The 13,218-nt window shown below is 42.3% G+C and overlaps 1 protein-coding gene across 1 annotated transcript in view; it reads left to right on the top strand.

Moving 5' to 3' along the window:
* Positions 1-12,900, top strand: part of LOC116371899 (phosphomannomutase 2-like) — a 32,374-nt gene extending 19,474 nt beyond the window's left edge. Inside the window, exon 8 of the mRNA XM_031821038.1 lies at positions 12,430-12,900. Coding sequence (XP_031676898.1) covers positions 12,430-12,534 — 105 coding nt within the window. The 3' untranslated portion in view covers positions 12,535-12,900. The remainder of the gene's footprint in view (positions 1-12,429) is intronic.
* Positions 12,901-13,218: the final 318 nt, after the last annotated feature.

Here is a 13,218-nt window from a genome sequence, read left to right as displayed (position 1 = left end):
ACAACCGTGTTATAGCTTTATGATGACAACCGTGTTCTAGCTTTATGGCGACGACAACCGTGTTATAGCTTTATGATGACAACCGTGTTATAGCTTTATGACGACAACCGTGTTATAGCTTTATGACGACAACCGTGTTATAGCTTTATGACGACAACCGTGTTATAGCTTTATGACGACAACCGTGTTCTAGCTTTATGACGACAACCGTGTTCTAGCTTTATGACGACAACCGTGTTCTAGCTTTATGATGATGACAACCGTGTTATAGCTTTACGATGATGACAACCGTGTTATAGCTTTACGACGACGACAACCGTGTTATAGCTTTATGATGACAACCGTGTTATAGCTTTATGACGACGACAACCGTGTTATAGCTTTATGGCGACGACAACCGTGTTATAGCTTTATGGCGACGACAACCGTGTTATAGCTTTATGGCGACGACAACCGTGTTATAGCTTTATGATGACAACCGTGTTATAGCTTTATGACGACGACAACCGTGTTCTAGCTTTATGATGACAACCGTGTTATAGCTTTATGATGATGACAACTGTGTTATAGCTTTATGATGACGACCGTGTTATAGCTTTATGACGACGACCGTGTTATAGCTTTATGACAACGACAACCGTGTTATAGCTTTATGACGACGACAACCGTGTTATAGCTTTATGACGACGACAACCGTGTTCTAGCTTTATGATGACAAACGTGTTATAGCTTTATGATGACGACAACAGTGTTCTAGCTTTATGGCGACAACCGTGTTATAGCTTTATGATGATGACAAACGTGTTATAGCTTTATGATGATGACAACCGTGTTCTAGCTTTATGACGACGACCGTGTTATAGCTTTATGACGACGACCGTGTTATAGCTTTATGATGACGACCGTGTTATAGCTTTATGACGACGACCGTGTTCTAGCTTTATGACGACGACAACCGTGTTATAGCTTTATGGCGATGACAACCGTGTTATAGCTTTATGGCGATGACAACCGTGTTATAGCTTTATGATGACAACCGTGTTATAGCTTTATGACGACAACCGTGTTATAGCTTTATGATGACGACCGTGTTATAGCTTTATGACGACGACAACCGTGTTATAGCTTTATGACGACGACAACCGTGTTATAGCTTTATGACGACGACAACCGTGTTATAGCTTTATAATGACGACGACAACCGTGTTATAGCTTTATGACGACGACAACCGTGTTATAGCTTTACGACGACGACAACCGTGTTATAGCTTTGCGACGACGACAACCGTGTTATAGCTTTACGACGACGACAACCGTGTTATAGCTTTACGACGACGACAACCGTGTTATGGCTTTACGACGACGACAACCGTGTTATGGCTTTACGACGACGACAACCGTGTTATGGCTTTACGATGATGACAACCGTGTTATAGCTTTATGATGATGACGACCGTGTTATAGCTTTATGACGACGACCGTGTTATAGCTTTATGACGACGACCGTGTTATAGCTTTATGACGACGACAACCGTGTTATAGCTTTATGACGACGACAACCGTGTTATAGCTTTATGGCGACGACAACCGTGTTATAGCTTTATGGCGACGACAACCGTGTTATAGCTTTATGGCGACGACAACCGTGTTATAGCTTTATGGCGACGACAACCGTGTTATAGCTTTATGACGACGACAACCGTGTTATAGCTTTATGACGACGACAACCGTGTTATAGCTTTATGATGACAACCGTGTTATAGCTTTATGATGATGACAACCGTGTTATAGCTTTATGATGACGACCGTGTTATAGCTTTATGACGACGACAACCGTGTTATAGCTTTATGACGACGACAACCGTGTTATAGCTTTATGATGACAACCGTGTTATAGCTTTATGGCGACGACAACCGTGTTATAGCTTTATGGCGACGACAACCGTGTTCTAGCTTTATGACGACAACCGTGTTCTAGCTTTATGACGACGACAACCGTGTTCTAGCTTTATGATGACAACCGTGTTCTAGCTTTATGATGACAATCGTGTTATAGCTATATGATGACAACCGTGTTATAGCTTTATGATGATGACAACCATGTTATAGCTTTATGATGACGACCGTGTTATAGCTTTATGACGACGACAACCGTGTTATAGCTTTATGACGACGACAACCGTGTTATAGCTTTATGATGACAACCGTGTTATAGCTTTATGGCGACGACAACCGTGTTATAGCTTTATGGCGACGACAACCGTGTTCTAGCTTTATGACGACAACCGTGTTCTAGCTTTATGACGACGACAACCGTGTTCTAGCTTTATGATGACAACCGTGTTATAGCTTTATGATGATGACAACCGTGTTATAGCTTTATGATGACGACCGTGTTATAGCTTTATGACGACAACCGTGTTATAGCTTTATGATGACGACCGTGTTATAGCTTTATGACGACGACCGTGTTATAGCTTTATGACAACGACAACCGTGTTATAGCTTTATGACGACGACAACCGTGTTATAGCTTTATGACGACGACAACCGTGTTCTAGCTTTATGATGACAACCGTGTTATAGCTTTATGATGACGACAACAGTGTTCTAGCTTTATGGCGACAACCGTGTTATAGCTTTATGATGATGACAAACGTGTTATAGCTTTATGATGATGACAACCGTGTTCTAGCTTTATGACGACGACCGTGTTCTAGCTTTATGACGACGACCGTGTTATAGCTTTATGATGACGACCGTGTTATAGCTTTATGACGACGACCGTGTTCTAGCTTTATGACGACGACAACCGTGTTATAGCTTTATGGCGATGACAACCGTGTTATAGCTTTATGACGACAACCGTGTTATAGCTTTATGACGACGACCGTGTTATAGCTTTATGACGACAACCGTGTTATAGCTTTATGGTGACGACAACCGTGTTCTAGCTTTATGGCGACGACAACCGTGTTATAGCTTTATGATGACAACCGTGTTATAGCTTTATGACGACAACCGTGTTATAGCTTTATGATGACAACCGTGTTATAGCTTTATGACGACGACAACCGTGTTATAGCTTTATGGCGACGACAACCGTGTTATAGCTTTATGGCGACGACAACCGTGTTATAGCTTTATGGCGACGACAACCGTGTTATAGCTTTATGGCGACGACAACCGTGTTATAGCTTTATGACGACGACAACCGTGTTATAGCTTTATGATGACAACCGTGTTCTAGCTTTATGGCGACGACAACCGTGTTATAGCTTTATGATGACAACCGTGTTATAGCTTTATGACGACAACCGTGTTATAGCTTTATGACGACAACCGTGTTATAGCTTTATGACGACAACCGTGTTATAGCTTTATGACGACAACCGTGTTCTAGCTTTATGACGACAACCGTGTTCTAGCTTTATGACGACAACCGTGTTATAGCTTTATGATGATGACAACCGTGTTATAGCTTTACGATGATGACAACCGTGTTATAGCTTTACGACGACGACAACCGTGTTATAGCTTTATGATGACAACCGTGTTATAGCTTTATGACGACGACAACCGTGTTATAGCTTTATGGCGACGACAACCGTGTTATAGCTTTATGGCGACGACAACCGTGTTATAGCTTTATGGCGACGACAACCGTGTTATAGCTTTATGACGACGACAACCGTGTTATAGCTTTATGATGACAACCGTGTTATAGCTTTATGACGACGACAACCGTGTTCTAGCTTTATGATGACAACCGTGTTATAGCTTTATGATGATGACAACTGTGTTATAGCTTTATGATGACGACCGTGTTATAGCTTTATGACAACGACAACCGTGTTATAGCTTTATGACGACGACAACCGTGTTATAGCTTTATGACGACGACAACCGTGTTCTAGCTTTATGATGACAACCGTGTTATAGCTTTATGATGACGACAACAGTGTTCTAGCTTTATGGCGACAACCGTGTTATAGCTTTATGATGATGACAAACGTGTTATAGCTTTATGATGATGACAACCGTGTTCTACCTTTATGACGACGACCGTGTTATAGCTTTATGACGACGACCGTGTTATAGCTTTATGATGACGACCGTGTTATAGCTTTATGACGACGACCGTGTTCTAGCTTTATGACGACGACAACCGTGTTATAGCTTTATGGCGATGACAACCGTGTTATAGCTTTATGGCGATGACAACCGTGTTATAGCTTTATGATGACAACCGTGTTATAGCTTTATGACGACAACCGTGTTATAGCTTTATGATGACGACCGTGTTATAGCTTTATGACGACGACAACCGTGTTATAGCTTTATGACGACGACAACCGTGTTATAGCTTTATGACGACGACAACCGTGTTATAGCTTTATAATGACGACGACAACCGTGTTATAGCTTTATGACGACGACAACCGTGTTATAGCTTTACGACGACGACAACCGTGTTATAGCTTTGCGACGACGACAACCGTGTTATAGCTTTACGACGACGACAACCGTGTTATAGCTTTACGACGACGACAACCGTGTTATGGCTTTACGACGACGACAACCGTGTTATGGCTTTACGACGACGACAACCGTGTTATGGCTTTACGATGATGACAACCGTGTTATAGCTTTATGATGATGACGACCGTGTTATAGCTTTATGACGACGACCGTGTTATAGCTTTATGACGACGACCGTGTTATAGCTTTATGACGACGACAACCGTGTTATAGCTTTATGACGACGACAACCGTGTTATAGCTTTATGATGACAACCGTGTTATAGCTTTATGGCGACGACAACCGTGTTATAGCTTTATGGCGACGACAACCGTGTTATAGCTTTATGACGACAACCGTGTTCTAGCTTTATGACGACGACAACCGTGTTATAGCTTTATGATGACAACCGTGTTATAGCTTTATGATGACAACCGTGTTATAGCTTTATGATGATGACAACCGTGTTATAGCTTTATGATGATGACAACCGTGTTATAGCTTTATGACGACGACAACCGTGTTATAGCTTTATGACGACGACAACCGTGTTATAGCTTTATGACGACAACCGTGTTCTAGCTTTATGACGACGACAACCGTGTTCTAGCTTTATGATGACAACCGTGTTATAGCTTTATGGCGACAACCGTGTTCTAGCTTTATGGCGACGACAACCGTGTTATAGCTTTATGGCGACAACCGTGTTCTAGCTTTATGACGACAACCGTGTTCTAGCTTTATGACGACAACCGTGTTCTAGCTTTATGATGATGACGACCGTGTTATAGCTTTATGACGACGACCGTGTTATAGCTTTATGACGACGACCGTGTTATAGCTTTATGACGACGACCGTGTTATAGCTTTATGACGACGACAACCGTGTTATAGCTTTATGACGACGACAACCGTGTTATAGCTTTATGATGACAACCGTGTTATAGCTTTATGGCGACGACAACCGTGTTATAGCTTTATGGCGACGACAACCGTGTTATAGCTTTATGACGACAACCGTGTTCTAGCTTTATGACGACGACAACCGTGTTATAGCTTTATGATGACAACCGTGTTATAGCTTTATGATGACAACCGTGTTATAGCTTTATGATGATGACAACCGTGTTATAGCTTTATGATGACGACCGTGTTATAGCTTTATGATGACGACTGTGTTATAGCTTTATGACGACGACAACCGTGTTATAGCTTTATGACGACGACAACCGTGTTATAGCTTTATGACGACAACCGTGTTCTAGCTTTATGACGACGACAACCGTGTTCTAGCTTTATGGCGACAACCGTGTTCTAGCTTTATGGCGACGACAACCGTGTTATAGCTTTATGGCGACAACCGTGTTCTAGCTTTATGACGACAACCGTGTTCTAGCTTTATGACGACAACCGTGTTCTAGCTTTATGACGACAACCGTGTTCTAGCTTTATGGCGACGACAACCGTGTTATAGCTTTATGATGACAACCGTGTTATAGCTTTATGACGACAACCGTGTTATAGCTTTATGGCGACAACCGTGTTCTAGCTTTATGACGACAACCGTGTTCTAGCTTTATGACGACAACCGTGTTCTAGCTTTATGACGACAACCGTGTTCTAGCTTTATGACGACAACCGTGTTCTAGCTTTATGACGACAACCGTGTTCTAGCTTTATGACGACAACCGTGTTCTAGCTTTATGACGACAACCGTGTTCTAGCTTTATGACGACGACAACCGTGTTATAGCTTTATGACGACGACAACCGTGTTATAGCTTTATGGCGACGACAACCGTGTTATAGCTTTATGGCGACGACAACCGTGTTATAGCTTTATGGCGACGACAACCGTGTTATAGCTTTATGGCGACGACAACCGTGTTATAGCTTTATGACGACGACAACCGTGTTATAGCTTTATGATGACGACCGTGTTATAGCTTTATGATGACGACCGTGTTATAGCTTTATGATGATGACAACCGTGTTATAGCTTTATGATGACGACCGTGTTATAGCTTTATAATGACGACGACAACCGTGTTATAGCTTTATGACGACGACAACCGTGTTATAGCTTTATGACGACGACAACCGTGTTATAGCTTTATGACGACGACAACCGTGTTATAGCTTTATGGCGACGACAACCGTGTTATAGCTTTATGGCGACGACAACCGTGTTATAGCTTTATGGCGACGACAACCGTGTTATAGCTTTATGACGACAACCGTGTTATAGCTTTATGATGACGACCGTGTTATAGCTTTATGACGACGACAACAGTGTTATAGCTTTATGGCGACAACCGTGTTATAGCTTTATGACGACGACGACAACCGTGTTATAGCTTTATGATGACGACGACAACCGTGTTATAGCTTTATGACGACAACCGTGTTATAGCTTTATGACGACAACCGTGTTATAGCTTTATGACGACAACCGTGTTATAGCTTTATGACGACGACGACAACCGTGTTATAGCTTTATGACGACGACGACAACCGTGTTATAGCTTTATGACGACGACCGTGTTATAGCTTTATGACGACGACGACAACCGTGTTCTAGCTTTATGATGACAACCGTGTTATAGCTTTATGATGATGACAACCGTGTTATAGCTTTATGATGACGACCGTGTTATAGCTTTATGACGACGACCGTGTTCTAGCTTTATGACGACGACAACCGTGTTATAGCTTTATGGCGATGACAACCGTGTTATAGCTTTATGACGACAACCGTGTTATAGCTTTATGACGACGACCGTGTTATAGCTTTATGACGACAACCGTGTTATAGCTTTATGGTGACGACAACCGTGTTCTAGCTTTATGGCGACGACAACCGTGTTATAGCTTTATGATGACAACCGTGTTATAGCTTTATGACGACAACCGTGTTATAGCTTTATGATGACAACCGTGTTATAGCTTTATGACGACGACAACCGTGTTATAGCTTTATGGCGACGACAACCGTGTTATAGCTTTATGGCGACGACAACCGTGTTATAGCTTTATGGCGACGACAACCGTGTTATAGCTTTATGGCGACGACAACCGTGTTATAGCTTTATGGCGACGACAACCGTGTTATAGCTTTATGACGACGACAACCGTGTTATAGCTTTATGATGACAACCGTGTTCTAGCTTTATGGCGACGACAACCGTGTTATAGCTTTATGATGACAACCGTGTTATAGCTTTATGACGACAACCGTGTTATAGCTTTATGACGACAACCGTGTTATAGCTTTATGACGACAACCGTGTTATAGCTTTATGACGACAACCGTGTTCTAGCTTTATGACGACAACCGTGTTCTAGCTTTATGACGACAACCGTGTTATAGCTTTATGATGATGACAACCGTGTTATAGCTTTACGATGATGACAACCGTGTTATAGCTTTACGACGACGACAACCGTGTTATAGCTTTATGATGACAACCGTGTTATAGCTTTATGACGACGACAACCGTGTTATAGCTTTATGGCGACGACAACCGTGTTATAGCTTTATGGCGACGACAACCGTGTTATAGCTTTATGGCGACGACAACCGTGTTATAGCTTTATGGCGACGACAACCGTGTTATAGCTTTATGACGACGACAACCGTGTTATAGCTTTATGATGACAACCGTGTTATAGCTTTATGACGACGACAACCGTGTTCTAGCTTTATGATGACAACCGTGTTATAGCTTTATGATGATGACAACTGTGTTATAGCTTTATGATGACGACCGTGTTATAGCTTTATGACAACGACAACCGTGTTATAGCTTTATGACGACGACAACCGTGTTATAGCTTTATGACGACGACAACCGTGTTCTAGCTTTATGATGACAACCGTGTTATAGCTTTATGATGACGACAACAGTGTTCTAGCTTTATGGCGACAACCGTGTTATAGCTTTATGATGATGACAAACGTGTTATAGCTTTATGATGATGACAACCGTGTTCTACCTTTATGACGACGACCGTGTTATAGCTTTATGACGACGACCGTGTTATAGCTTTATGATGACGACCGTGTTATAGCTTTATGACGACGACCGTGTTCTAGCTTTATGACGACGACAACCGTGTTATAGCTTTATGGCGATGACCGTGTTCTAGCTTTATGACGACGACAACCGTGTTATAGCTTTATGGCGATGACAACCGTGTTATAGCTTTATGGCGATGACAACCGTGTTATAGCTTTATGATGACAACCGTGTTATAGCTTTATGACGACAACCGTGTTATAGCTTTATGATGACGACCGTGTTATAGCTTTATGACGACGACAACCGTGTTATAGCTTTATGACGACGACAACCGTGTTATAGCTTTATGACGACGACAACCGTGTTATAGCTTTATAATGACGACGACAACCGTGTTATAGCTTTATGACGACGACAACCGTGTTATAGCTTTACGACGACGACAACCGTGTTATAGCTTTGCGACGACGACAACCGTGTTATAGCTTTACGACGACGACAACCGTGTTATAGCTTTACGACGACGACAACCGTGTTATGGCTTTACGACGACGACAACCGTGTTATGGCTTTACGACGATGACAACCGTGTTATAGCTTTACGATGATGACGACCGTGTTATAGCTTTATGACGACGACCGTGTTATAGCTTTATGACGACGACCGTGTTATAGCTTTATGACGACGACAACCGTGTTATAGCTTTATGACGACGACAACCGTGTTATAGCTTTATGATGACAACCGTGTTATAGCTTTATGGCGACGACAACCGTGTTATAGCTTTATGGCGACGACAACCGTGTTATAGCTTTATGACGACAACCGTGTTCTAGCTTTATGACGACGACAACCGTGTTATAGCTTTATGATGACAACCGTGTTATAGCTTTATGATGACAACCGTGTTATAGCTTTATGATGATGACAACCGTGTTATAGCTTTATGATGATGACAACCGTGTTATAGCTTTATGACGACGACAACCGTGTTATAGCTTTATGACGACGACAACCGTGTTATAGCTTTATGACGACAACCGTGTTCTAGCTTTATGACGACGACAACCGTGTTCTAGCTTTATGATGACAACCGTGTTATAGCTTTATGGCGACAACCGTGTTCTAGCTTTATGGCGACGACAACCGTGTTATAGCTTTATGGCGACAACCGTGTTCTAGCTTTATGACGACAACCGTGTTCTAGCTTTATGACGACAACCGTGTTCTAGCTTTATGATGATGACGACCGTGTTATAGCTTTATGACGACGACCGTGTTATAGCTTTATGACGACGACCGTGTTATAGCTTTATGACGACGACCGTGTTATAGCTTTATGACGACGACCGTGTTATAGCTTTATGACGACGACAACCGTGTTATAGCTTTATGACGACGACAACCGTGTTATAGCTTTATGGCGACGACAACCGTGTTATAGCTTTATGGCGACGACAACCGTGTTATAGCTTTATGACGACAACCGTGTTCTAGCTTTATGACGACGACAACCGTGTTATAGCTTTATGATGACAACCGTGTTATAGCTTTATGATGACAACCGTGTTATAGCTTTATGATGATGACAACCGTGTTATAGCTTTATGATGACGACCGTGTTATAGCTTTATGATGACGACCGTGTTATAGCTTTATGACGACGACAACCGTGTTATAGCTTTATGACGACGACAACCGTGTTATAGCTTTATGACGACAACCGTGTTCTAGCTTTATGACGACGACAACCGTGTTCTAGCTTTATGGCGACAACCGTGTTCTAGCTTTATGGCGACGACAACCGTGTTATAGCTTTATGATGACGACCGTGTTATAGCTTTATAATGACGACGACAACCGTGTTATAGCTTTATGACGACGACAACCGTGTTATAGCTTTATGACGACGACAACCGTGTTATAGCTTTATGACGACGACAACCGTGTTATAGCTTTATGGCGACGACAACCGTGTTATAGCTTTATGGCGACGACAACCGTGTTATAGCTTTATGGCGACGACAACCGTGTTATAGCTTTATGACGACAACCGTGTTATAGCTTTATGATGACGACCGTGTTATAGCTTTATGACGACGACAACAGTGTTATAGCTTTATGGCGACAACCGTGTTATAGCTTTATGACGACGACGACAACCGTGTTATAGCTTTATGATGACGACGACAACCGTGTTATAGCTTTATGACGACAACCGTGTTATAGCTTTATGACGACAACCGTGTTATAGCTTTATGACGACGACGACAACCGTGTTATAGCTTTATGACGACGACGACAACCGTGTTATAGCTTTATGACGACGACCGTGTTATAGCTTTATGACGACGACGACAACCGTGTTATAGCTTTATGACGACAACCGTGTTATAGCTTTATGATGATGACAACCGTGTTATAGCTTTATGATGACGACTGTGTTATAGCTTTATGACGACGACAACCGTGTTCTAGCTTTATGATGACAACCGTGTTATAGCTTTATGGCGACAACCGTGTTCTAGCTTTATGGCGACGACAACCGTGTTATAGCTTTATGGCGACAACCGTGTTCCAGCTTTATGACGACAACCGTGTTCTAGCTTTATGACGACAACCGTGTTCTAGCTTTATGATGATGACGACCGTGTTATAGCTTTATGACGACAACCGTGTTATAGCTTTATGACGACGACCGTGTTATAGCTTTATGACGACGACCGTGTTATAGCTTTATGACGACGACCGTGTTATAGCTTTATGACGACGACAACCGTGTTATAGCTTTATGACGACGACAACCGTGTTATAGCTTTATGATGACAACCGTGTTATAGCTTTATGGCGACGACAACCGTGTTATAGCTTTATGGCGACGACAACCGTGTTATAGCTTTATGACGACAACCGTGTTCTAGCTTTATAACGACGACAACCGTGTTATAGCTTTATAACGACGACAACCGTGTTATAGCTTTATGATGACAACCGTGTTATAGCTTTATAATGATGACAACCGTGTTATAGCTTTATGACGACAACCGTGTTATAGCTTTATGATGATGACAACCGTGTTATAGCTTTATGATGACGACTGTGTTATAGCTTTATGACGACGACAACCGTGTTCTAGCTTTATGATGACAACCGTGTTATAGCTTTATGATGACAACCGTGTTATAGCTTTATGGCGACAACCGTGTTCTAGCTTTATGGCGACGACAACCGTGTTATAGCTTTATGACGACAACCGTGTTCTAGCTTTATGATGACAACCGTGTTCTAGCTTTATGATGATGACGACCGTGTTATAGCTTTATGACGACGACCGTGTTATAGCTTTATGACGACGACCGTGTTATAGCTTTATGACGACGACCGTGTTATAGCTTTATGACGACGACCGTGTTATAGCTTTATGACGACGACAACCGTGTTATAGCTTTATGACGACGACGACAACCGTGTTATAGCTTTATGACGACAACCGTGTTATAGCTTTATGACGACGACGACAACCGTGTTATAGCTTTATGACGACGACGACAACCGTGTTATAGCTTTATGACGACGACGACAACCGTGTTATAGCTTTATGACGACGACGACAACCGTGTTATAGCTTTATAACGACAACCGTGTTATAGTTTTATGACGACGACGACAACCGTGTTATAGCTTTATGACGACGACGACAACCGTGTTATAGCTTTATGATGACGACGACAACCGTGTTATAGCTTTATGACGACGACGACAACCGTGTTATAGCTTTATGACGACGACGACAACCGTGTTATAGCTTTACGACGACGACAACCGCGTTATAGCTTTATGGAGGAAACTACAGTATATGATATATTAATGTTGACACTGCTTTAGGGGGGAAACGACTATGAGATCTATGCAGATCCCAGAACCATCGGACATGAAGTCACCTGCCCTGAAGATACACAACGTATCTGTCAAGACCTGTTCTTCAACTGACACACAGCAGTAATCAGATGTCTGAAGTGCCAAAAAGATGTCCTGCCCTACCATGTGATCGTTAGGGCTTTATGGAATTCATCTGGGAGTTCCCTGATGCATACAACACCGCTTTGGTGACACCCCTGTTTAGTAAACGAATGGTTTTGACCGCTGGGAACTATGGAAAATGAAGCTTCTTCCAACTGTGTGTTTCTGCACATTAACTTTATCCACTTCCTGGAACCATGAAAAACCGCTATTGGTTCAACTATATTGACATTGTTTGGGGTTTTAGGCTGGGTTTCTGTGTATCACTTTGTTGCATCGGCTGTTGTAAAAAGGGCTTTATAAATAAATCTGATTGAAAACCCCTCCTAAAATTAATATTTCGACTGGTATTATTTTTAGTTTACAGTTATTGCCCTGGTTGAAACATGTTTTGATAGTGTTCTCTAATGAACATGACAGGACCCTGGTTGAAACATGTTTTGAAACAAGTGTTCTCTAATGAACAGGACCAATCATTGTGGATGTGTTCCATGGCTTCTGGTTGGGATATGTACGTACGGTCACTGGGGACGACGTCGTTGATGCACTTATTAATGAAGCTGGTGACTGTTGTGGTAAACTCAATGTTATCGGATGGTTAACAAACGTGACCGACCTCCCCGATTCGGTCTTATGTAGCAACATTTGAAATTG

This window comes from Oncorhynchus kisutch, unplaced genomic scaffold, assembly GCF_002021735.2.
Source record: "Oncorhynchus kisutch isolate 150728-3 unplaced genomic scaffold, Okis_V2 scaffold3815, whole genome shotgun sequence".
Classification (NCBI taxonomy): Eukaryota; Metazoa; Chordata; class Actinopteri; order Salmoniformes; family Salmonidae; genus Oncorhynchus; species Oncorhynchus kisutch.
This window is presented reverse-complemented; position numbering and strand designations above follow the sequence as displayed.